The sequence below is a fragment of the Erpetoichthys calabaricus genome, chromosome 3, assembly GCF_900747795.2.
Source record: "Erpetoichthys calabaricus chromosome 3, fErpCal1.3, whole genome shotgun sequence".
Taxonomy (NCBI): Eukaryota; Metazoa; Chordata; class Cladistia; order Polypteriformes; family Polypteridae; genus Erpetoichthys; species Erpetoichthys calabaricus.
This window is the reverse complement of record NC_041396.2, coordinates 302,063,120-302,085,443: the sequence shown is the minus strand read 5'-3', so window position 1 is coordinate 302,085,443 and position 22,324 is coordinate 302,063,120. Positions and strand designations below refer to the sequence as shown.

The window sequence follows — 22,324 nt, the reverse complement described above, 5'->3', positions numbered from 1 at the left end:
AGAGTTAGAGGAGAGAAGGAGGCAGCCTGAAGGTATTGTGGACTGGCCTGGACTATTGGGGTGATTGGTGCTGTAGCACTGGGTTGTGCATATTTGGACTGTGTGCATTGTGTAAATAAACGTGTTTTGGGACTTTAAAATGAAATCTGTCTGTCTGTCTGTGTCCGACACTGGATTCCAAGGGATATTCAGTGACACGGAAGTGCTTTTCACAGAAGTGCTTGGAATGTTCTATCATCTTCTTTGTATAGGTTAGACCAAAACAGTGATGATTTAGGTGTGTCATATTAAATACTTATGCAACCAATTACTGTGTGTTTTAGATTTGTAATTAATTTAGCCCACTTTCCAGAGACCTGTTTTCACTTTGACTTTAAAGAGTCTTTTTAGTTGATCAGTGTCAAAAAAGCCAAATTAAATTCACTGTGATTCAATGTATAAAACTTTTTATAAGCACTGTTAAGAATAGATAATTATATTGTGTAATAGTAAAGAGTGCTCTCAGGGTAATGTAACTAAAAATTTTGCTCACACCCTTAGAAGGAACATTGCTGTTGACTTGCCCCACTTTCTCACTAAATGACTATGAACTACAGTCAGGTCAATAAGTATTAGGACAGTAACACAATTTTCATAATTTTGGCTCTGTACACCACCACAACGGATCTGAAATAAAGCAATAATTATGTGATTGAAGGATAGACTTTCAGCTGTAATTTAAGGGGTTTACCAAAAATATTGTATGAGCTATTTAGATTTAGGAATGAAAGACATTTTTTTTTTATACATGGTTCCCCCTATTTTCAGAGACTCAAAAGTATTTTGACAGACTAAAATAATGATATGCTTAAATGTTTAAACATTTTTTATTTGCATCCTTATAAGGTACCATGATGTCCTTTATCAGACCTAATCAACATCTGACAAGGTCAGAACCTCTTCATAATAATTCTAATTTTGTTTAGTGACTACAAATTTATTTAAACTATTTGGATGCTAAACAATCAATCCTTGATTGTTTGGTGTTTGACATAGGCAACATCTGGCTATCCTTATCCTTTCACTCAAAAGTAAAATATCTGTGCCATTTAGTTTATAATATCAGTTATATAATCTTTATCAGCATGACAATGTGCAAGTGTCAATCCACTCCTACGTAAATTCAATAAAACCTCTGCCAAAGATCATGTCCAATGTTTGAATATCATGACAAATCAAATGCACACATTTGTTTTGTTGTTTGAAATTTTTTACAGGCCACTTTTGTGTTTGCTGAGGATGTCAACTTCATTTGTCCTTTCACAACAGCACACAAGTCTACAAATGGTCACAGTGGGAAAGGCCAGTTACAATTCTTACCTTCTTCGTCTACTGCCAGTACTGTAGCACCGCGGTTCAGCAATGCCTGGACCACTGTAGCCAGCCCATTCCTAGCTGCGATATGCAGGGGCCTATGAGAAAACAGACAGGTTAAGGAAAAATTCTACCAGAATGCATAAGTATAGCAAGTAGAGAACATGGTGATAAGCTACTTACATTTGCAGTGCACTGTTAGTTGCATTGATGAGGGCTGGATCGCATGTCTCCCCAAGAATCAACAAGGCACACACCTCATGACCCTAAAAGGAGTAAAGAAGCCATCACAGCTGCTGTTGTAAACTAAAATACAGGAGTGGTCAAATACAATAAGGTGACAAAGCTGAAGAAATCAGCTGGGACTGAGGATTTACTTATTCTAAATCTTTATAACAAGTATATGAAGTGTAGAATAAATGGAAACCGGACAGTAAATTAATGAGTGAAATTTTTCAGCTGTCAAAAAAGGAAAAACTGGGACAGCAGTCCACTGACTAGTATAAGAAACAAATTATGAATTAGGGAATTTAAAAGATAGGCAAGAATGAGAGACTAGGCATCAACTAATTAAACTAATACCTAGTAGTCAGCAGTGCTGATGGCAGATAACATAGCTTTGGCAACTTTTCTTCCTCATACTCTTTATCACCTTTATGGATGACTTGAAAAATCATTCAATAAATGTGACTTAAATTTTCAGATGGTGTTCACAAAGTACCTCATAGCATAATACCAACCACTAGTTTGGAAATTTGAACAACAACCGCATAAATGCCTGAGGGGTAGAAAGTGGTGAGCAACTACCAGGAGGATAACAGCAAAATGGATACATGGCTGGAGCCACCTAAATAGGACTTAAACTCATGGACGCTTAAATCTGGTCTGTGAAAAGTTTTACTCTCACAAGATGGCCTCATTTCAATTTCAAAATAATTGCAAGTAATAAGGATCAAAGAGGGAAAAAGATTTAAGGTTTATAAACATCATAATATGGCAAATAATATATTACCCAACTAGCAAGAAATCAAGACTTAATTTTGCATTAGTGTGAAATCTGAAATCAAGCTGGTAAAGAGAATAACTCAAAAAGCATTAATACAGTGAGTGTACATTGTGTCACCTACATACTGTGAGGATTAGAGATGGGCATTGTTGTAGTTGTAGGAGAACACTGAACCTCCACCTGATTTTCTGTACATGCAGAAGATACTTTAAACAAGTTAAAAAAGGTATATATGGCATATACTTCAGGTGTGTTTGATACTTAGTTAACCATTTTAAAAGTAGTACACTTTTGGTTTATTTACTTCACCAAAGAAACAGGCATTACTTTTTATGAAATATTTTTCCTTAAAGGAAGGTGAATCTAATATATAAAGCTGCATTTGTGTTTGTCTGTTTTTTTTCCTCATTCTGGTCTGGGACAGACTTAGTTACAGTCCTCCTACTAATATTGACATCCTTGGTAAATGAAAGCTAAATGAGATGTGAAAAACGATCGTTATTTATATGCTACTGATCTTTCATTGAAAATATTAAAAAAAATTGAACCTTTTAACAAAAGAAAAGAAATTCTAATCATAAAACAAATGATTTTTGCAAATACAGGGTGTCCAAAAACATGTATACATACTTTGAATGATTATAAACAAACAGGCTGGTTTGTTCGGAGCGATGAAACCACAATTAAGTCAACTGGCACAATTGCTCAACAGAACTGCAGCTACTGGGTAATGGAGAATCCGCATGTTATGGAGGTATGCCACATGAACTTATAAGAAAATACAGTGCGGTATGGATTGTCATTGTAGGGCTTATTTGGACCGTGCTTTTTTGACAACGTTGTAAATGGTGTCATTTATTTGAACTTGCTGGAGGAAGCTGTAGAATTGCATAGGAACTCTTCTAAGTCAGTGGGCCTCAGTTATAGTGCATTTGGCTAATAGGATGTATCAGAAGTACAGTCAACCCTTGATATACGACCGGCCTGACACGCGAACAACTTGGTTTATGACCAAAATTTTTGTTTTGAATTACGACCATCGTCTTGCGTTACGACCCGAATGCGGTCACGTGTATCCACTTGTGCGATTGTAAACAAACAGCCGAGAGCGCTAGTAAGCGTCAGTCGGAGTTCAGATACATGTGTTTGTGGATGTAATTTCGGTCAGTGCAGTGATTTATATATTTCGATAATTGCTAAGGAAGGAAGAGAGGGTAACAAACGTAAAGAAAGCGATCACAATCGAAACAAAGAAGGAAATTGTGCAGAAATATAACAGTGGCGTTCGTGTGACCGATCTCGCTAATATGTACAGCATAAGGAGGCTCCTTCCAAACAATAACCACCTTCCACTTCATTCTCCTCCTCCTCCCTTCCTGCAACCCAAAGATGTCAAATTAAATAGCGAGTACAGTATGAAATTGTCGTTTCTTGTAGGCTAGGCACTTTTTTTTTTTTTTTTTTTTTTTTATAACTTTTTGGTTAGTACATTAGAAAAATTATTGGTTTTTTGGTAAATTATGCACATTATACAACCCTTTTTTATTATGAAAAGGTTAAGTAAGTGTTGCTGTGGGAGGTTCGGAACGCATTATGGGTATTTCCATTACTTCTTATGGGAAAAAAAGTCTTGACTTACAACCAACTTAAGTTACAACCAGCCCTCGCGAATGAATTGAGTTCGTAAGTCAAGGGTCCACTGTACTATGTAACTCAGTACTTTCCTGTATGCAATATGTGTTTTTTTTTTTGTTTTGTTTTTTTAAACCAGGGGCTAATATTAGTTCACTTGAGCTGTTTACTGTCTAACATGCTACATACAATTTTGTTGGTATGAAAAAAACTGTAGCAGAACTTCACATTAAAGGATGTCACCAAATTAGGGTATTTATAATGTTACAAAGGTGATTTATTTAAACGCTAGAAACTGCTAAAAATCCTGACTCTCTATTAGCATTGAAGCCAAAAATTAGTACTGCCTCAACATAGTGTAGGATTGAATAAATGTCTACCAAGTAGTTACTAATTACTTTAACTCAAAATTGTTGTCATCATCTCTACAGCATCTCAATCAGCTATAATAGAAAAAAAACTGTGCTTCACTATGTTCAATTATGGCTTGGCTCCAACAGTTAATTTACATTTTTTTCTCTTCTTTTTTACTTTGTTTTTTGTTTGGACAAACATCGTTGGCTTTTTCAAAAAGGCAAGGCTGTGCAGAGATTAAAAAAATGTAATCAGTTTATCTCAGCTTTATTGCCATACATGGTGGCCACAGTTAAATGAAATGCAAATACAGTGATCCCTCGCTATATCGCGCTTCGCCTTTCGCGGCTTCACTCCATCGCGGATTTTATATGTAAGCATATTTAAATATATATCGCGGATTTTTCGCTGCTTCGCGGGTTTCTGCGGACAATGGGTCTTTTAATTTCTGGTACATGCTTCCTCAGTTGGTTTGCCCAGTTGATTTCATACAAGGGACGCTACTGGCAGATGGCTGAGAAGCTACCCAACTTACTTTCTCTCTCTCTCTTGCGCTGACGTAGGGGGGTGTGAGCAGGGGGGCTGTGTGCAGCTGCTTCCTGAAGGACATGCTGCACGGAGCTTCGCATACTTAAAAGCTCAAAGGGCACGTATTGATTTTTTATCTCTCTCTCTATCTCTCTCTCTCTCTCTCTCTGCTCCTGACAGAGGGGGTGTGAGCTTCAACAGCTTTGTACCGGCGGTGCTTCGCATACTTAAAAGCCAAAAAGCCCTATTGATTTTTTTTTTGACTGCTTGCTTTGCACTCCTTTGAAAAGGAAGATATGTTTGCATTCTTTTAATTGTGAGACAGAACTGTCATCTCTGTCTTTTCATGGAGCACAGTTTAAACTTTTGAAAAAGAGACAAATGTTTGTTTGCAGTGTTTGAATAACGTTCCTGTCTCTCTACAACCTCCTGTGTTTCTGCGCAAATCTTTGACCCAAGCATGACATTCTAAAAATAACCATATAAACATGGTTTCTACTTCGCGGATTTTCCTATTTCGCGGGTGGCTCTGGAACGCAACCCCCGCGATGGAGGAGGGATTACTGTATGGCCAACTTCATCACCCTGCTACCATCCAGTTGTCTGAATCTTGCTTTGTACATTATGTCAAACATAACATTACAATAAGTAATGATAAGTAAAATAGCTGAGTTTCCTTTGGAATATGTTTCATGTGCGAGTGGTGTTTGATTTGTATTTGGGAGTTTTAAGGTTATTGTATGGAGAAAAAAAAAAAAAGATAGCTCTAACACTAGAATCCCTGCAGCCTACGAAAAACCTTGTAATCCCGGCCCACCTTATATCCCTTCGCACCTCTCCATCAGGATCTTTTGTTTTGTAAATGTGTCGATCAGCAGAAGCAGCCTGCTGTCCCATCCCACGCCTTGACGGAGCTCAGCTTAGGCAAGACGTTCTCCCAGCTCAAGCCAAGGCTCCTTATCTGTGTGTGAGGTTCCTGGAGTTGTATAGAGTAAATAATACGGCATATCGTTCTATGGAATACATGCATTTCATGTGTGTTCAGTGTTTATAAAGATCTGGGTAAGTGTATGATGAAAGGAAATGCGAGGCAAGAAATGCTGAACAAATACCTAAAGCAGAAGCTTTTTCCATGTTATACTAATTATGGCGTGAAGTGTATTATGTGTGAAGACTTTAGTCCAAATATCAAATAAACGCATGTGCTTTTATTTAAGAATATAACCAAAGCAAAAAAAAAAAAACCAAACATTTGATTTACATGTTGCTGTCAAACATGTCGTCATCATGACACTGCCAGATCTAAAGAGCAGCGTGGCAAATTGCTCGCGTAATAGCAGAAGTCTCATTTTGCTTTATGGTGCCAAGCAGAGTTGCGTTGTGCTGCAGCAGTTTATTAGCCAGCGCAAGCGCTGTGAACAATCTGTCTGTTGTTATTGTTCTGCCTTTGTCCAGTCTGATAGCAGTCATGGGACATCGCATCGTTGATTGCCGGTACAACTAATAGTTCTGAGCAGACATCAGCCATAGCACTGCTCTTGTGAAAAGAATGGAGATAAATACCATCAACTCGAGAGAGAGAGAGACAAGTTCGGTGTACCATGTGAACGTCACTGAGAGAATATAACTGAATAATAAAAAAACAAGCGCTTACTTTTACAAGTTGCCAAAATTTACACCGGGTGTTACAGACTCAAATCAAATGTATATTTTTATTACATTATAGTAATAATAATAACAATAACAGCAGCTCACTACTCAAAATGCAGAGTTCCCGGTCTCAAACCTGAGACCTTTGGGTTATAAGGTAGCGGTTCTTACCTCTGCACCATTCAAGAACACGAATAAACTCCCTGTCGATTGACATTTGAGCTTGGGTTTTGAACTCACTGACAGCAACATGTAAATCAAATGTTTTTTTTTTTCTTTGGTTATATTCTTGAATAAAAGCACACATGATAATTTGATATTTGGACTAAAGTTTTCACACATTATACACTTCACATCATTATTAGTATAACATGGAAAAAGTTTCTGCTTTAGGTATTTCACATTCCCTTTCATCCTACACTTACACAGATCTTTGTAGACACGGAACACACATGAAATGCATGTATTCCAAATAATGATATGCTGTATTATTTACCCAATGCAACTCCAGGAACCTCACATGCAGATTAGGAGCCTTGGCTTGAGCTGGGAGAACTTTTTCCCCGAGCTGAGCTCCGTCAAGGCAGGGGATGGGACAGCAGTCTGCTTGCTGCTTGTGCTGATCGACACACAAAACAAAAAACGCTGATGGAGCAGTGCAAAGGGATTTAAGGTGGGCTGGGATTACAAGTTTTTTCATAGGATTCAGGGATTTTAGTGTTAAATACCATTCTTACTGGATCGGTTTCACGAAATGGACTATGCTCACTACCACAGTACATGTCAAGCACTTGGGTCTTACAGTGCACTTGCTAAAAATGACTTCTGTGAGCTTCAACAAACTTTGCTCCTTTCACTTCACTTATACAAATGGCCTTTATTTGCATATACCAGCACTCCCATTGCTCAGTTCAATCACTGTAAACATGAGTGAAAGGAGATTCAAAGACACCACCAGCAGTGAGAGTGTTTAACGTCCTATTTTCGGTGTGAAAAATCATGAGAGCTCATCTTGATACCTATTATCCACACTCACCTTGCTACAGGCCAGATGCAGAGCAGTGTTCTTGTTGATGTCCAGCAGTGTCAAATCAGCTTTTGCCTGACGTAACAAAAGTTCTGCAGAACAAGAAAACAAAACACTTGGTCACAACAATACAACTATAAAACTTTGAAAAGAGCTATCCAGTTCAAATTGTTCCTTCTCCCAAATGCCTACAATCTCCCAGTGTGACTTAGGTTGACAAAAAAAACTCATTTACCACTGCTTTTGACCTGCTAAGTGTATCATTACTTACAGGGATGGTTAAAGCCTTAGAAATGCTTCTGCACCCTTTTCCAAACTTATGCCTTTCCATAACTTTATCCCGGACCCTTTTTTGAAAGCACCTTTCCAGCCATGGAGAATTCTTTTGTTGCCATACACTGCTAGCAGTGGAATCCTCCAGGAACAGCTGGTTTTATTCTGAAGGAATCAGAGCCACAGCAACTGATGTCAGGTGGAGGCCATATAGTCTGGTGTGTGATCAGAAGGGTGACTGGTTGCACCTGAGCAAGATGATAAGTTACTTTAAGGGCTAATTCAGTTAGCCAAACCAGGTATTTTACCAATTAAATTTTAATAATTGCTCAGGATTTTTGAAAATTCTCACTTTGATGTTGAGGATTATAATGTATAAATACAGCTGGAAACAGTTGCATCTAATTTATTCACAGAGTTTAATGTGACTAAAGGCAAGGCCATACTGAGATGTGCAGTGCCTAACAGTACAGAAGCCAGACATTAGTCATAAGATGGAAGCTGGCAAAACTGACTCTGGCAAAAAAACAAATTTCTCTCAGTCTGTTTAAATGCCACTTTCTGGGTTTACGTAGGATGCCCCCAACCAAAAGAAAAATTCTGCAGATACCTAAGCAGAAAGTTTTAGAGATAGATGCTCCTCAAGACATGACAGTGATGAACATGCACTACCTGAAATGCTGTTTGATAAGAGTGGAGCTCTACAAACTTAAAGTTCCTTTCACGTATATACATACATACACACATATGCAAGTTCTCTTAAATTTGCAATAAACTGTGGTAAAGTTCTATAGACAATTATCAGCTTTCTAGTGAGTAATTGTACCCTTCCAGAATGTAGCCACCAGTACTAAGATTTGTAAGTTATAATGCCATTTTTATAAGTTTGACATAACCATGACTAGTGATAAGCAAAACTATTCATGTGCAATCAAAGCTATACTGAAACTGTTTTGCTTCGCATAAAAATTTGTAGCACAAATTATATTTTGCTTTCAGCAAAATTTGTACAATTCACACAAAAAAAGAGGTTATCATGCATTAATTTAGCATGACTTTGCCTGTCATTTACTTTTTAAATAAATATTTGGGGGGTTGGGTTTAGTGTGCATATCCTTAACTATGATAAGGTAGTTGCTAGGTAATGGTAGTGTGCGTTTTAGTAGCAAGAACTTTCCGTATACTGAGATTTACTGTGCAGAAAACAATAATGAGCACAATGGTGTGTTTTGGTATGTCTATGTGTGGAACATGTTCATTTTTAAATAACACACTATGCTCCTTCATGGCGATTTGAACACGAGGTAAAGACCGAATTGATTTTAATAGTGTGGTACGGATTACATGCTTTGTGCAGCTACAGAAAAGAACACAGGTAAACACGAAAGTGTGAAGAAGGGTTTATACAGTAGTATTCCTGATTTTTCCACCCAAAAATACATTCAACACCCCAAAAAACTCATTGCATTTTGCAATTGTTAAACCACTTGTGAAATGAATTTTGATGACAATTTAAAGAAACTTCATGCAATGAACTTTTACCTCATTTTGCTAAATAAAATAAAAAAAATAAATCAGCCCACCTACAAATGCCATTTTTCCATTGCTTTAGGACAAATGTTTTTTTCTGTGGTTTTGATTGTCAAAAGAAAATAACAAAATTTTCAAACCAGTTTAATGCGGTTCAGGGTCACTAAGGCTTTTAAGCCATTATTTCAGTCATTCGGAATGTGCAAATGACATAAGGACAAGAACTTGAAATGGGATTCAAACTCAGGATGCAAGATGGATGTGGTAACAAAGCTAACCAGTGCTCCATTATACTGTCTTAAAAAAAAATAATGCAAATCTCTGTTTTCTGTGCATGCTTGCAGTAAAACAAAAACTCTGCCATTTCTCTCAAAACTCCACACAGAAACGAACATGAATAGGGCAAACTGAGAACGTGTTATGTCCCAAACGGCAAGTCTAAAAACTCCCACTGCATGTGAAGGCAGCAGGAATTAGGACATATACCAAAAATTTGCAAAAGTGAGGAAAATTTTGAACACAGAAAAGTACTGAATTCAATACCAGAACCATCACAACGTTGGTAAGTAAACAGTGTTAACATGCCCACTCCACTTTCTGCAGACACATAAGCCAGTAATACTGTCTCATTCTTACCTACAGCTTCTGTTTGTCCGGAATCAGCTGCCATCATGAGGGCAGATCTTCCAGATTCATCAACAATGTTTACATCGGCCCCATGGCCAAGCAGAAGCTGCAGGCCATGGATGTTGTCTGCAAAGACAGCAGCGTGTAGTGGGGTCCTACAAACAAAACAGAAAAACAAGACGGAAGGTGTTTGGAAAACAGCAAGTGAACCTAAATGGCAGTAAAACAGACCTTTTGTTTTCTGTAATAGCACCAAATTGAATATCTATTGTATTTAACCACTACCACATCTTTTAATCACCAAGGTTTTTTAAAAAATACTTTGACTTAACACAGTGGTTCTCAAACTCACCCCTGGGGACCCCATGTGAGACAGTTTTTTTTTTTCTCCAGTCATCTCCTCTTTTAATTGGATTCCTAGCCTAGTTAGGCAAGCTGTAATGTCCCCATTTCTGTGTTTTGGGATCAGTATGATAAATTTTAAGTAGAATATACCAAGCTTTTATGCATGTTACATTTGGATAACTTAATATTTTTTTATCTGGTTTTAATCTTTTCTGTCATAGTTCCCGTTTTGCTTTTTCGGGTTCTTATGCATCTCTGCCTTGGGACCACCTACCCGGCTTTGGTGAAGTCAGCAGTTTCACCCCTAGAAGAGGGGGCGCCGAGGTTAGCATTATCTTCTCTTTCCATCGTAGCACCCAAAAGCCGCCAAAAGAACCACCCAAGGAAGGTTGTGTCAGTATCTGACCCATAAATCGAGAAGGAAAGCTTCAACTCCATTGCTTCCACTTGCTTTGTTACAAGGCCGTATTAACCATATTTTCGTTGCTTTTTGCCATTTCACAGCTGTTACTTTGGTTATTATTAAAATGGATAAGCTGGCAGGACGGCTTGTCAACCTTTTGCCTGCCTAACCTAGTATTCTTTCCTGGCCACTTTATAAGGTGTTCTGGTTATTTCATTCATTAGTTACTAATATGCACATTAGCAAGTCTGACACTGAAGTAGTTGCAGTCTTTAAACATTCACAGAAATTTTCCTGGGTGACTGCACTGCTTCTTGCTAATTGTCACTGTTGGGATACAATTAAGGGAACTAACTACACAGAAAAAAAAGCAAATTATTATGAAAACAACGAGAGAGTCGTGTTTTTAAAGCTCCAGAAAAAATACTACTATTTCTAAATGTCTTATAAAAGTAAAAAAAATAAAATAAATAAATAAATAAATAAAATAATCACACTGCTGTCCTTTTCTCAATTCGGAATAACAGAACTAAAATAAAAAGACCAGCAAATTAAATGCTATTGATTTGAGGTAAAATGGCTAACTGATTGTGAAAAGTGAGGGTAATAAAGCCACAGGGGTCCCCCATGACCAAATTTGAGAACCACTGAATTAAAATATTGGTTGGTTATGCATTTAAATGTGATATTCTAAAAATGATCAATACAGCATAAAACATACAAACTCTTTTAAGCTAATTTTAATTGAAAGGAAAGGACTATTCACTCATTTAAGTCAACATTCAACATTTAGTAGAAGCACCTTTACTGTAATTCAGTCATCAGCCCTCTACTGGATCTAGGCACTGGACAAAGGTTAAGGGTTCAACCTAATTCGCTTTATTATCTTTGCACCAGTAACGGCATACTACACGATAACGTGCAGTGAATATACTTGATTTGAGCATTCCTAGTTTTCCTCCTCTTTCTCTGTACGTTTAGCATTCGTTTGCTCAGAGGTTGATGAGCTTGCTGTTTCCTGAGCAGCTCTTCTTTTCTCAACCCTAGCGGCCCGCATCTTCTCTTCTTTCGTCGGCATCTTTTTGCGTTAAAACCGATTAAGTCAATGCATGTTTTGCAATTACTTAGTACGTTTTTTTCACTTAAGCTGGCACTTAAGTCTTCAATCTGCCTCAAGAATGATTTAAGATATGAAGAGGTAGGGGAAGTGACGGTGAACGTGGCAGGGATGAGAACGGCACCCATACGCAAGCGCCGCACAGCCGCCCTACTGCTGAGAATTGATTCTACAATAAAATAAAATAAAAATAGGAATAACCTTGGGAGGTCAATCACAATCCCGAAAGTGGATAGTAGACGTCATGTAGTATATGTGTACCAAATTTCAGGTCAATAGTTCAAACGGTTTGCGAGCTACAGGCGATTTAAAATCCAGGACAGACAAAAGGACAGCCATGGAAGCGTATTACATAAGAAGATTTGCAAAGTGCCTCACTACTGGAAGATTCCATGTAAAACATGTTACCTGTTTTGTTTATGCACAAATTTTAACGTCTCTGCACATCTCAATGCCACAACTGCCTCTTTTACTTTATAGCACAATTGTTCCACCTCCCACAAAAGTAATGAAGACTGCTGACGACTACTGCTATCCAAATAGGCCGAGTCATTATTTGACATAGTCACTACTGAACCCTGGATCCTTGCTTGTTGTCAAACTAATAGTTTGAGCTTTTCCTTCAGCTACCATCTCTCATGTAGACTGCAGTAGGTTTCTGTTAATGCATCCATTTTGCCTTCTATCTGCATTATGTCTTCTAAGCCAGGATGTGGAGAGCATCAGGGTAGCAAAATGCTCTCAACAGCATGTTTTGAAGTTGAAAACTGCTCATAGGCTGCTGCAAGGCAGTATACTTGCACTAAATCAAACACCTGGCCCCAAGAACAAAATAATGAATTCAACTTGTATTAGCCTATAGATGAATCTTTAGCATGGTCTGTAAGTATCTAACATGCCAACTTTAAAGCTCTGTTATGGATGTAAAGCAAGTTTGTTTCCCCCTTTGCCACTCATTTATGAAGTTCAGATTTGAACAGCCACTTATATTTTTCATAGGGCTGTTGGTATCCTCACTAACCAGGGTCATTTCTTTGTAGATACATAGATTTGTAAAATGTCCTCATCTACACCAAACCTGATAGTGGTATAAAATCTCAGGTTAATTTACACGCCTTTGACTGAGCTCTAAAGGATTTTCAGTTGTTCATAAATTGCCATTTTCCTCCTTTGAAATTATAACAGCAATCAAAGCAGATCTGCCACATTTTATCATTATGGACTTATTTTTGCAAAGTGCTGCACTAAACACCTGTGGGTCTTCCCATAGACAGAAGTATTTACCTAGAGCACTCTGGGGAAAAACCTTTATGAGCTCTATTCATCTAATTACATGACATTTAAATGACTTATCAAGACAGCTAGTGCTCCCCAAGCCCACTTAGGTGTTGCAACTAAAGGATGAACACTTATTCAATCAGAACATATTTAGAAGAATTATTGGATTACATTATAAATCTATAATAATAATTCATTACATTTATATAGCTCTTTTCTCAGTACTCAAAGCGCTATCCACATATAATAACACAACAGAATCAAAAAAAGGATTTTTTTACATAACCACTACAAAATTTAGACACACAATATTAATGCTTACATTAAAACACACACACACATACATATATATTTCAACCATTCTATGATCTGCTTCTCACAACTGAGGGCACCGTGGCGGATGTTAGCAGACTTGCTGGCCAACCACAAGCGTTACCTGGTAGGTAACCACCCATGCAATCAGATTGTGACACAGACAACGAATGCTGTGAATGTAATTACCCCGATCTACATGCTGTCAAATAAACGAACCACTCACCGTGGCGCAACGTTAGGGGCTTCGCCTCTGCCGCTGACGTCCGAGGTTCGATTCCTGAGAGGGAGTGCAGTAGAGTGTGTACGCCTGATGAGCCCAGAATTAGGGCGAAACACGTGTCACGTACTCTTTGCATTATTTGACAGTAAACTATTTCAACCATTCTATGATCTGCTTCTCACAACTGAGGGCACCGTGGCGGATGTTAGCATATATATATATATATATATATACACACACACACACATATATATATACATATATATATATATATATATATATATATACATATACACACATATACATATATACACATATACGGGAAAGTATAAAGGACATTCTATTCAAAGAGGATCTGCCAAATTAGATAGTGCACTTGTCTTACCTTCCTTTGGCATCTCTGCTGTTTACAAGTTGTGTGCCAACAGCCTCCAACAGCAGTTCAGCGGCAGCATCATGACCATTTATTCTGAAAATAACAAAGGGAAATGTTTAAAGTGCAAGCAAACATGCAAGAGTTCAAAACATTTTTTCTGTGCAGATATTGTATGTCATTGTGCATTCGGACTTGTCTATGGGAGTAGCTTGTTTTTCTCGAATGTTCCAAGCACCAGTCAAAAATAAAACAAGACTCACAGAGCACAGTGCAATGGAGTGAAAGAGTTTCCTTCCTCGATACTAAATGGTTTGTGTTCAAGTAAAACCTCCAAACAGTCTTCATGCCCTTTAAATAAACCAAAAAGGTAAGAATATGTCAGTCACCTCTAAAGCCCAGTACTGAAGTTCTGTGCAGCAGGCTGTTTGTTGGCTCACCTTGATAAGCGGCCCAGTGAGAGGGAGTGTACCCACTGTAGTCCAGTGTGGAGTCCAGAGGGTCTGTGTTGAAAGCAGCTTGCAGCAGGTTGCCCAGAATGTTTACATGGTTGTTGGCAGCTGCAAAGTGCAGGGGTGTGCGGCCCTTAAAGTCCCGACACAAAGGATAGGCATCATGGTCCAAAAGTGCCGACACACACTCCTCACTACCCATTGCTGCCTGATGGGGGATAAAAAGGTTGAAAAGAGTTAAAAATAGATTACACTCAAGCACTTTACTTGATTCTTACAAACAAGCAGTCAGCAAAGGGCAGTGTCAGCCAACCACCCCCCCAAACTCAATCCTCTCGCACCAGATAACAAGAGACAAAGTAAGAGCACAAGACAAGTGTGCATATGAAGTACTAAACAGAAAAATGAGTGGCTGCTTGCGGTCCTTATCATAATCCAGAAACCTGATCCAATGACTAGGTGATGATAATGTCAATGGTGACTTTTTTCCCCCCATTAGAGAACTTTATTTAAATGCAAAACAAAAGAATACATGAAAAAGCTTAAACTTATGTGCACTAAAATGGAAAATGCACCTGTTAACATGCACCTCTGCAAACAAATAGTTGTGAATGATCCCTCTAAGAAGGGTGTATGCTGCCTGTAATTCCCATTTAAAGGTAAGATATGCACATTTGATCAAATCTTCTTTATTAGCATTACTCCCTCAATAACAATCTAAACACCTCCAACAAGACACCCCCTTATCTTAAACAAAAAAAATAAATAAATAACCAGATGCATAATATTTTGCAGGGTTGACACGGGATAGACATTAAAATTCAGAAGACTCTGGCAAACATATGTGATGTATCTTTGATGTGAAGATTTAAAAAGTGAAAAGTAGCATCTATAAATCTATCTAACCCAGTTTTTTGACAGAGAGAGAGAGAGAGAGAGAGAGAGAGAGAGAGAGAGAGAGAGAGAGAGAGAGAGATCTATTATAAAAAAAAAAAATCCTGGGAGAGAATGACTAGGGAGGCAAGAAGATCACGGAAGACATTTAAAAGACCCGCGAGACAAAAGAGATTATGGTCCCCGCGAGACGATCAGTGGCCAAACATGACACTTTGTGCCAAGAGATTGACCGAGTACTGTCTTGCGGGGACCTAGAACATTAAATTCTTGCAAGACACGCCCTACTTACAACCAATATCAAATAAGACCATGGGCAGCAAAACACACAGTCGTGTCAAGGCTTTGAGCACACACAGATCCAGGGCTCTCAGCGCATATAAAGCGTATAAGGACAATACGTTATAGATGAAACGTTGATGACTAAGCGAAGAAGAAAGAGCACCGCGGAGAAAAGAGAGTCAAAAGCGTTGGATAGAAAAAAATGCAAAAAAGGAAAATAATCTAGGTGCAAATTCAGAAAATAAGGAAAGTAATAATCAGTCCGGAACAAGTGGAACTGAAAAAAAGCACGTCCAATCAGGCTCAGAATTAAAAGACAAAGTATAACTTCATAAAGACGTTCAAAAACATTGGCACTATACACATGCAGAGCACGTTAGAGATTATGAAAGCAGTGGAATTCGAAAGGCTCACAAAAAAAAACGATGGCGCAATACACATGCAGACAAAGGTAAAGAATATGAAAGCAGGAAAATGCGAAAGTATTGTGGCGTTCCTTCCAGGTTGAAGCCTTTTTATTTTTTGGAGTGACTGTTAGGTTTGATTGAGGGAGGGCAGAGTACAGCACGGAAGACTGACAACGGGTTATGGATTGATGTGGTAAGGGGGTGGGGGGGTTAGTGGTGTCCCAGGACAGGAGGAGAGGGTTGGAAAGGGTGCTAGAAGGTTGTGTTTGGGGTTACAAAGTCTGCATTCTTTTTCTTGATTGTTCAAGTAAAACTTTTGTGCGACTTTACTACGTCTGTCTGTTTTTTTTTTTACTTCTCTTTTCGAGCCGGACGTGGAGGTCGCTACAGTATCAAAAAAAGATAGCAAAGATCGCATTAACACAAACAAAAGGAAATTACTAGAAAAAAGGGAAAATAATCATCACGGACAAGGTGTAATTGAAAAAAAAGAGCACAACAAAGCAAGGTCAGAAATAGAAGAGTAGAAAACAAAGTAAAACGTTATAAAGAGGTTAAAAAACAAGGGGGCCAAACACATGGAGAGCAGGCAATGAAAACTGGAATTCAAAAAGACTCAAAAAAAGCGTAGGCGCAATACACAAGCAGAGCAAGATACAGAATATGAAAGCAGAAAAAAACGAAAGTGTCAAAAGAAAGTAAACATCGCATTAGCGCAAACAAAGAAATTATTACTCTGAGAAATAACGAAAAGGCGAATAGAGATCGAATATATGGACATAGGTGATATGTCTTAAGTATGTAAATATTGTAAGGCTTTGAAGTTTAAGTCAGAGAATTTCAAAAACGGGGTTTACCTCACATGCATTTATTGGTTACTTTGCAAAAAAAATTAACTGCTGATGATGTCGATTGCTTTGTCTGTGCTGAAATTCCAAACAGAGAAACCTATCCTGAATTATGGTACAAAGTCATTAAACACATGTCTCACGGACCTCATTTAACAGATTCAGCATTTTGGGACTCAAAAGATTCCAAACATTGTTTTTGCATAAGTTCTGAAATAAAAGTGAAACTAATGAAATAGCAACAATTCAAAGAAAAAAAAAAATATATATATAAAAAAAAAATACATATAAAAGAACCTTATTTTTCATCATAGTGCATACGAATTTAGTCGTTAAACCTGTGACATCTATTGTTTTTCTACCCAAAATGTACTAACACCTCACTCACTAACACATTTCAACCCCAAAAATCCTCTGGTAAATGTCAAGGTTTGCTTCACCCCTCTATGAAGTGCAGTCCTCCCTCTCTTATCTCCAGCATCGGCAGTAGCACCCTTTTCCAGGAGGAGATGGACACAGTCCACATGATTGCCCAGCACAGCCAGCATCAGAGGGCTCCTAAAACAGAAAAGAGGTGGTCACAAAGAATCCAAAAACCATTCAAAGAAAAAGAAGCAGCTCCTTGTTCACTGTTGATGAATGCAGATCCAGTTTAGTTTATTAAGTAGAACATGTAAAGAATTTAACCTTTTTATATGTATCCAAGAAAAGCTATTTAAAGGATAACATTATTTCTCATCAGTGTCCTACGGCTCATGTTAAATAACAATAGAAAGCAAAATTGAATTACATTCATTGTCAGCCTGAATTCAAACTTTATTGTTAATACAAATACAGGTCTGAGAACTAAATATTAAACTGGCATTCTTTTATATTTTTCTCATATATTTACACAAAGTTCTATTCTTTCTGGTTTGCTTTGTTAGCTTGAATTTTGGTTCGTAAGGCTGTAGTGTGAACTCTTGCAATGTTAGTTTTCTCTGTTCAAGGTTTTCTCAGTGTTATTCAATGTTTTTACATTTAGTTTACTATTACACTGTGCATTCTATGGTATAATTAACTAGTTTTGTGCTTAAAATCTTTAAAAAAAAAATTTACATACAGTTTCTACAGTCCGGAATGGATTAATTGTATTTACATACAATCCTATGGGGGAAATTACTTCAGGTTCCACTGTATATGGGTCTGCGTGAGTCATGAATTACAAATGAAGTGCATGAAAAAGGGTCACAAACAGTTTGCAGAAAGTCTTGTGACGAGTCTCGACTTACAGTACATGACTGAAACAACAACCCTCATCACCCCATTTCCCAACCGCGGTCATCGGTGATTCTTCAAGGGGCCAACCACAACCACAAATAAACCCTCTACTCCAACCCCCTAGGTGACATTCAGCAGTGATTCTTCAAAGGTGTCCAACCCTTTCCCCCAGATGACGTTCAGATGAGTATCAAAGGGGGATGCGGGTCAGCGGCAATCGTCCAACCAGGGCATGGATGATGTTCAAGGAAACAGTGCGACAATCTGCCGCTGTACCACATCCTCTGCTGTTGCAAAAACATGCAATAGGCAAAATTAAGTCGCAAGAAAACAAAAGTCTCTAGATTGTCCTTAAATGCTCCATTTATAGGCACTGGACTCAGCATAAAGTAACTGTTAGATTAATCAAATTCTTTAATTAACACATCTTGTCACCTGCCAGTTTTGTTTCAGCGATTCTTTGTACTACCATCAGTAACAATTTTTTTTTTCCCATCTTATCTTCACATCTGTATTTTTTTTTTTTTAACATATTTTTCCAGATTTACTTACAGGAGAAAAGAAAATGAACAATAAAAAATGCAAGCTCTTTAATTTTTTTTCACATTTTTATGTTGCAGCATTATGCTAAAATCATTTAAATTATTTTTTTACCTTACCAAGTAACATTTAATACTCCAGAAAGACAAAGTGAAAACAGGATTTTAGAAATGTTTGCAAATTTACTATAAAATACAAACAAAACCTGAAATATCACATCGACATAAGTACTCAGGCCCATTGATTTGGCTCAGATGCATCCCATTCTATTGATCATTGTTAAGATGTGATCAATTCACTTGATTGGACCTAATTAGGAAAGGCATGCACCTGTCTAAAAAAGGCCCCCACAGATGAGCAAAAACCAAGTCTTGAGGTCAAAGAAATTGCCTGCAGAGTTTAGAGACAGGATTGTGGTGAGGCACAGATGTGGGGAAGGGTAGAAAATCTTTTCTGCAACATTGTAGATACAGAAGAGCACAGTGTCATCCTAATTTTTAAATGGAAGAAGTTGGAAATAACTACAATGATTCCAAGAGTTGGCTGCCTGGCATAACTGAACAGTCGTGGGCATGAGGGGCCCCCACCTAAGGAGCTTTGGTGACTACGAACCCTATGGTCATGCTCAAAACAACAAAACAGACGCATTTTCGTTGTTTGAAACTGGAGGTACTTGTTCTTCTGCGCGATTTTTGATGACATGTGCGAACAGTCCTCCTCACAACACATCGACCGACGGCCTTAAAGTTACACTGCACAGCATCAGCAGAGGATGGACCATTATGTTGTTTTTCGGAACAGTAAAAGAGTGACACCCCAGGACAAGGACATGACTGCAGAAAAACTGAGTCACATCTTTCAGGTAAAAATACAAGCTTTGCAAACTTAGCTTCATTGATGTAGCAGTTCTTTTATGAATGTTATTGTTGTTACTTACTGTGAAACAGCTAACATTTGGTGATTTCATTTAGTAACACTAACTCTGGCAATTTTTTTGCTAGCATTCTGAATATGTGTAAATGTGTGAATGGTTGCTCATTGACAAGTGTAACACAAGTTAAGAAAACTTTCTGTAAATCACGTTGCTCTCCTAACATGTGTTACACTTGTACTGTTAATACTCGAAATGTTTACTAGCTATAGTAACCAATAAAAGTCAATGAGCAACGTAATGGTCCATCCTCTGCTGATGCCGTGCAGTGTAACTTCAAGGCCGTCGGTCATTGTGTTGTGCGGAAGACTGTTCGCACAGGTCATCAAAAATCGCACAGAAGAAGTACCACCTTCAGTTTCAGACAACGAATATGCGTCTGTTTTGTTGTTTTTGAGTTATTACACTTTCATTATTTGAATCACAAATAAATCCAGAAAAGCATATGTAATTTTAAGTTTATGACTGCTATTTGTTACCACAGAATTAAAAAATACCTTATTTTCCCTCATTTTATCCTTTAATCAAAAATCTAAATCTGATAATTCCTTTCATTTTGGTTTTTTCGTTTTTGCTTCTAAAATGAAATTTCAAATACCAAAAAGTACATGGACCATCTATCCACTTCTGTTTTCCTTCCAGATGCTCTTATGGCATGTCTCCAAGACATAAAGACATGAATGACTCACAATTTTCTCCAACTCATGTTCTCTGCATTACTATCATTCTTTAATTTAATATTATTTATTGTATCAGTATGCTGCTGCTGAAGAATGTGAATTTCCCATTGGGATTAATAAAGTATCTATCTATCTATCTATCTATCTATCTATCTATCTATCTATCTATCTATCTATCTATCTATCTATCTATCTATCTATCTATCTATCTATCTATCTATCTATCAATAAAACAGCAATAAAACGGAGGTGCTCCTCATTGGCTCTAAATCTGTACTTGCTAAGGTTAACCATTCTTCTATTTTAATTAACAATATTAACAGAAACATCTCTTCCCAAGTTAAGAGCCTGGGCATCATTCTAGACACCACTCTCTCTTTTTCTTCCCATATAAGTAACATTTCTCAGACTGCCTTCTTCCATCTCCAAAACATTTCTAACGCAACACAGAACTGAAGTATTGGTTAATGCCCTAGTCACCTCACGTATAGATTACTGTAATGCTATTTTATCTGGCATCCCACAAAAACTTATCCATCGCTTACAACTTCTTCAAAATTCTGCTGCCAGGATAATAACCTGTTCTAAATTCACTGAACATATTATACCTATTCTCTCTCAACTTCACTGTCTCCCTGTTAATTACAGAATACAATACAAAATACTGCTCTTAACATTTAAAGCTCTCCACAACCTTGCTCCCCCCTACCTCACTGACTTACACTCCCTCTTGCTCAATCAGATCCTCATCTGCAGCTCTACTTTTTGTACCTCACATCAAACTCTGTTCTATAGGAGCTCGAACGTCTCTCATAGTGCTCCTCAACTCCGGAATTCTCTTCCCTTTCATATATGTCAACTCGATTCAATAACAGTTTAAAACTGCCCTCAAAACTTATCTTTTCAAACTGTCGTACCAATTGTGAATTTTGCACTGTTACTGCCGGTTATCTTTGTTTGTTTGCTAATTATTGCTTTGGGATTTATTATTCTCTTGTTTTTATTTTACTAATGTTGCTTAATTTTATTGTAAGGTGACCTTGAGAGCTAGGAAAGGCGCCTATTAAATAAAATGTATTATAAATGTATACAGTGCCTCCAGAAAGTATTCACAGCGCATCACTTTTTCCACATTTTGTTATGTTACAGCCTTATTCCAAAATGGATTAAATTCATTCTTTTCCTCAGAATTCTACACACAACACCCCATAATGACAACGTGAAAAAAGTTTACTTGAGGTTTTTGCAAATTTATTAAAAACAAAAAAATTGAGAAAGCACATGTCCATAAGTATTCACAGCCTTTGCCATGAAGCTCAAAATTGAGCTCAGGTGCGTCCTGTTTCCCCTGATCATCCTTGAGATGTTTCTGCAGCTTCATTGGAGTCCACCTGTGGTAAATTCAGTTGATTGGACATGATTTGGAAAGGCACACACCTGTCTATATAAGGTCCCACACTTGACAGTTCATATCAGAGCACAAACCAAGCATGAAGTCAAAGGAATTGTCTGTAGACCTCTGAGACAGGATTGTCTCGAGGCACAAATCTGGGGAAGGTTACAGAAAAATTTCTGCTGCTTTGAAGGTGCCAATGAGCACAGTGGCCTCCATCATCCGTAAATGGAAGAAGTTTGAAACCACCAGGACTCTTCCTAGAGCTGACCAGCCATCTAAACTGAGTGATAGGGGGAGAAGGGCCTTAGTCAGGGAGGTGACCAAGAACCTGATGGTCACTCTGTCAGAGCTCCGGAGGTCCTCTGTGGAGAGAGGAGAAACTTCCAGAAGGACAACCATCTCCGCAGCAATCCACCAATCAGGCCTGTATGGCAGAGTGGCCAGACGGAAGCCACTCCTTAGTAAAAGGCACATGGCAGCCCGCCTGGGGTTTGCCAAAAGGCACCTGAAGGACTCTCAGACCATGAGAAAGAAAATTCTCTGGTCTGATGAGACAAAGATTGAACTCTTTGGTGTGAATGCCAGGCGTCACGTTTGGAGGAA

The 22,324-nt window shown here is 38.0% G+C and overlaps 1 protein-coding gene across 2 annotated transcripts in view; it reads right to left on the bottom strand.

Moving 5' to 3' along the window:
* ankrd52a (ankyrin repeat domain 52a) overlaps positions 1-22,324 on the bottom strand; it is a 102,597-nt gene that overhangs the window by 9,660 nt on the left and 70,613 nt on the right. Inside the window, exons 20-27 of one of the 2 annotated variants that reach the window (XM_028798602.2) lie at positions 17,355-17,472; positions 14,472-14,691; positions 14,295-14,382; positions 14,044-14,127; positions 9,990-10,135; positions 7,560-7,642; positions 1,537-1,619; positions 1,360-1,451 (exon numbers count right to left, since the gene is read on the bottom strand). In XM_028798602.2, coding sequence (XP_028654435.1) covers positions 1,360-1,451; positions 1,537-1,619; positions 7,560-7,642; positions 9,990-10,135; positions 14,044-14,127; positions 14,295-14,382; positions 14,472-14,691; positions 17,355-17,472 — 914 coding nt within the window. The remainder of the gene's footprint in view (positions 1-1,359; positions 1,452-1,536; positions 1,620-7,559; positions 7,643-9,989; positions 10,136-14,043; positions 14,128-14,294; positions 14,383-14,471; positions 14,692-17,354; positions 17,473-22,324) is intronic. The other variant, XM_051925031.1, reaches the window with a different exon arrangement.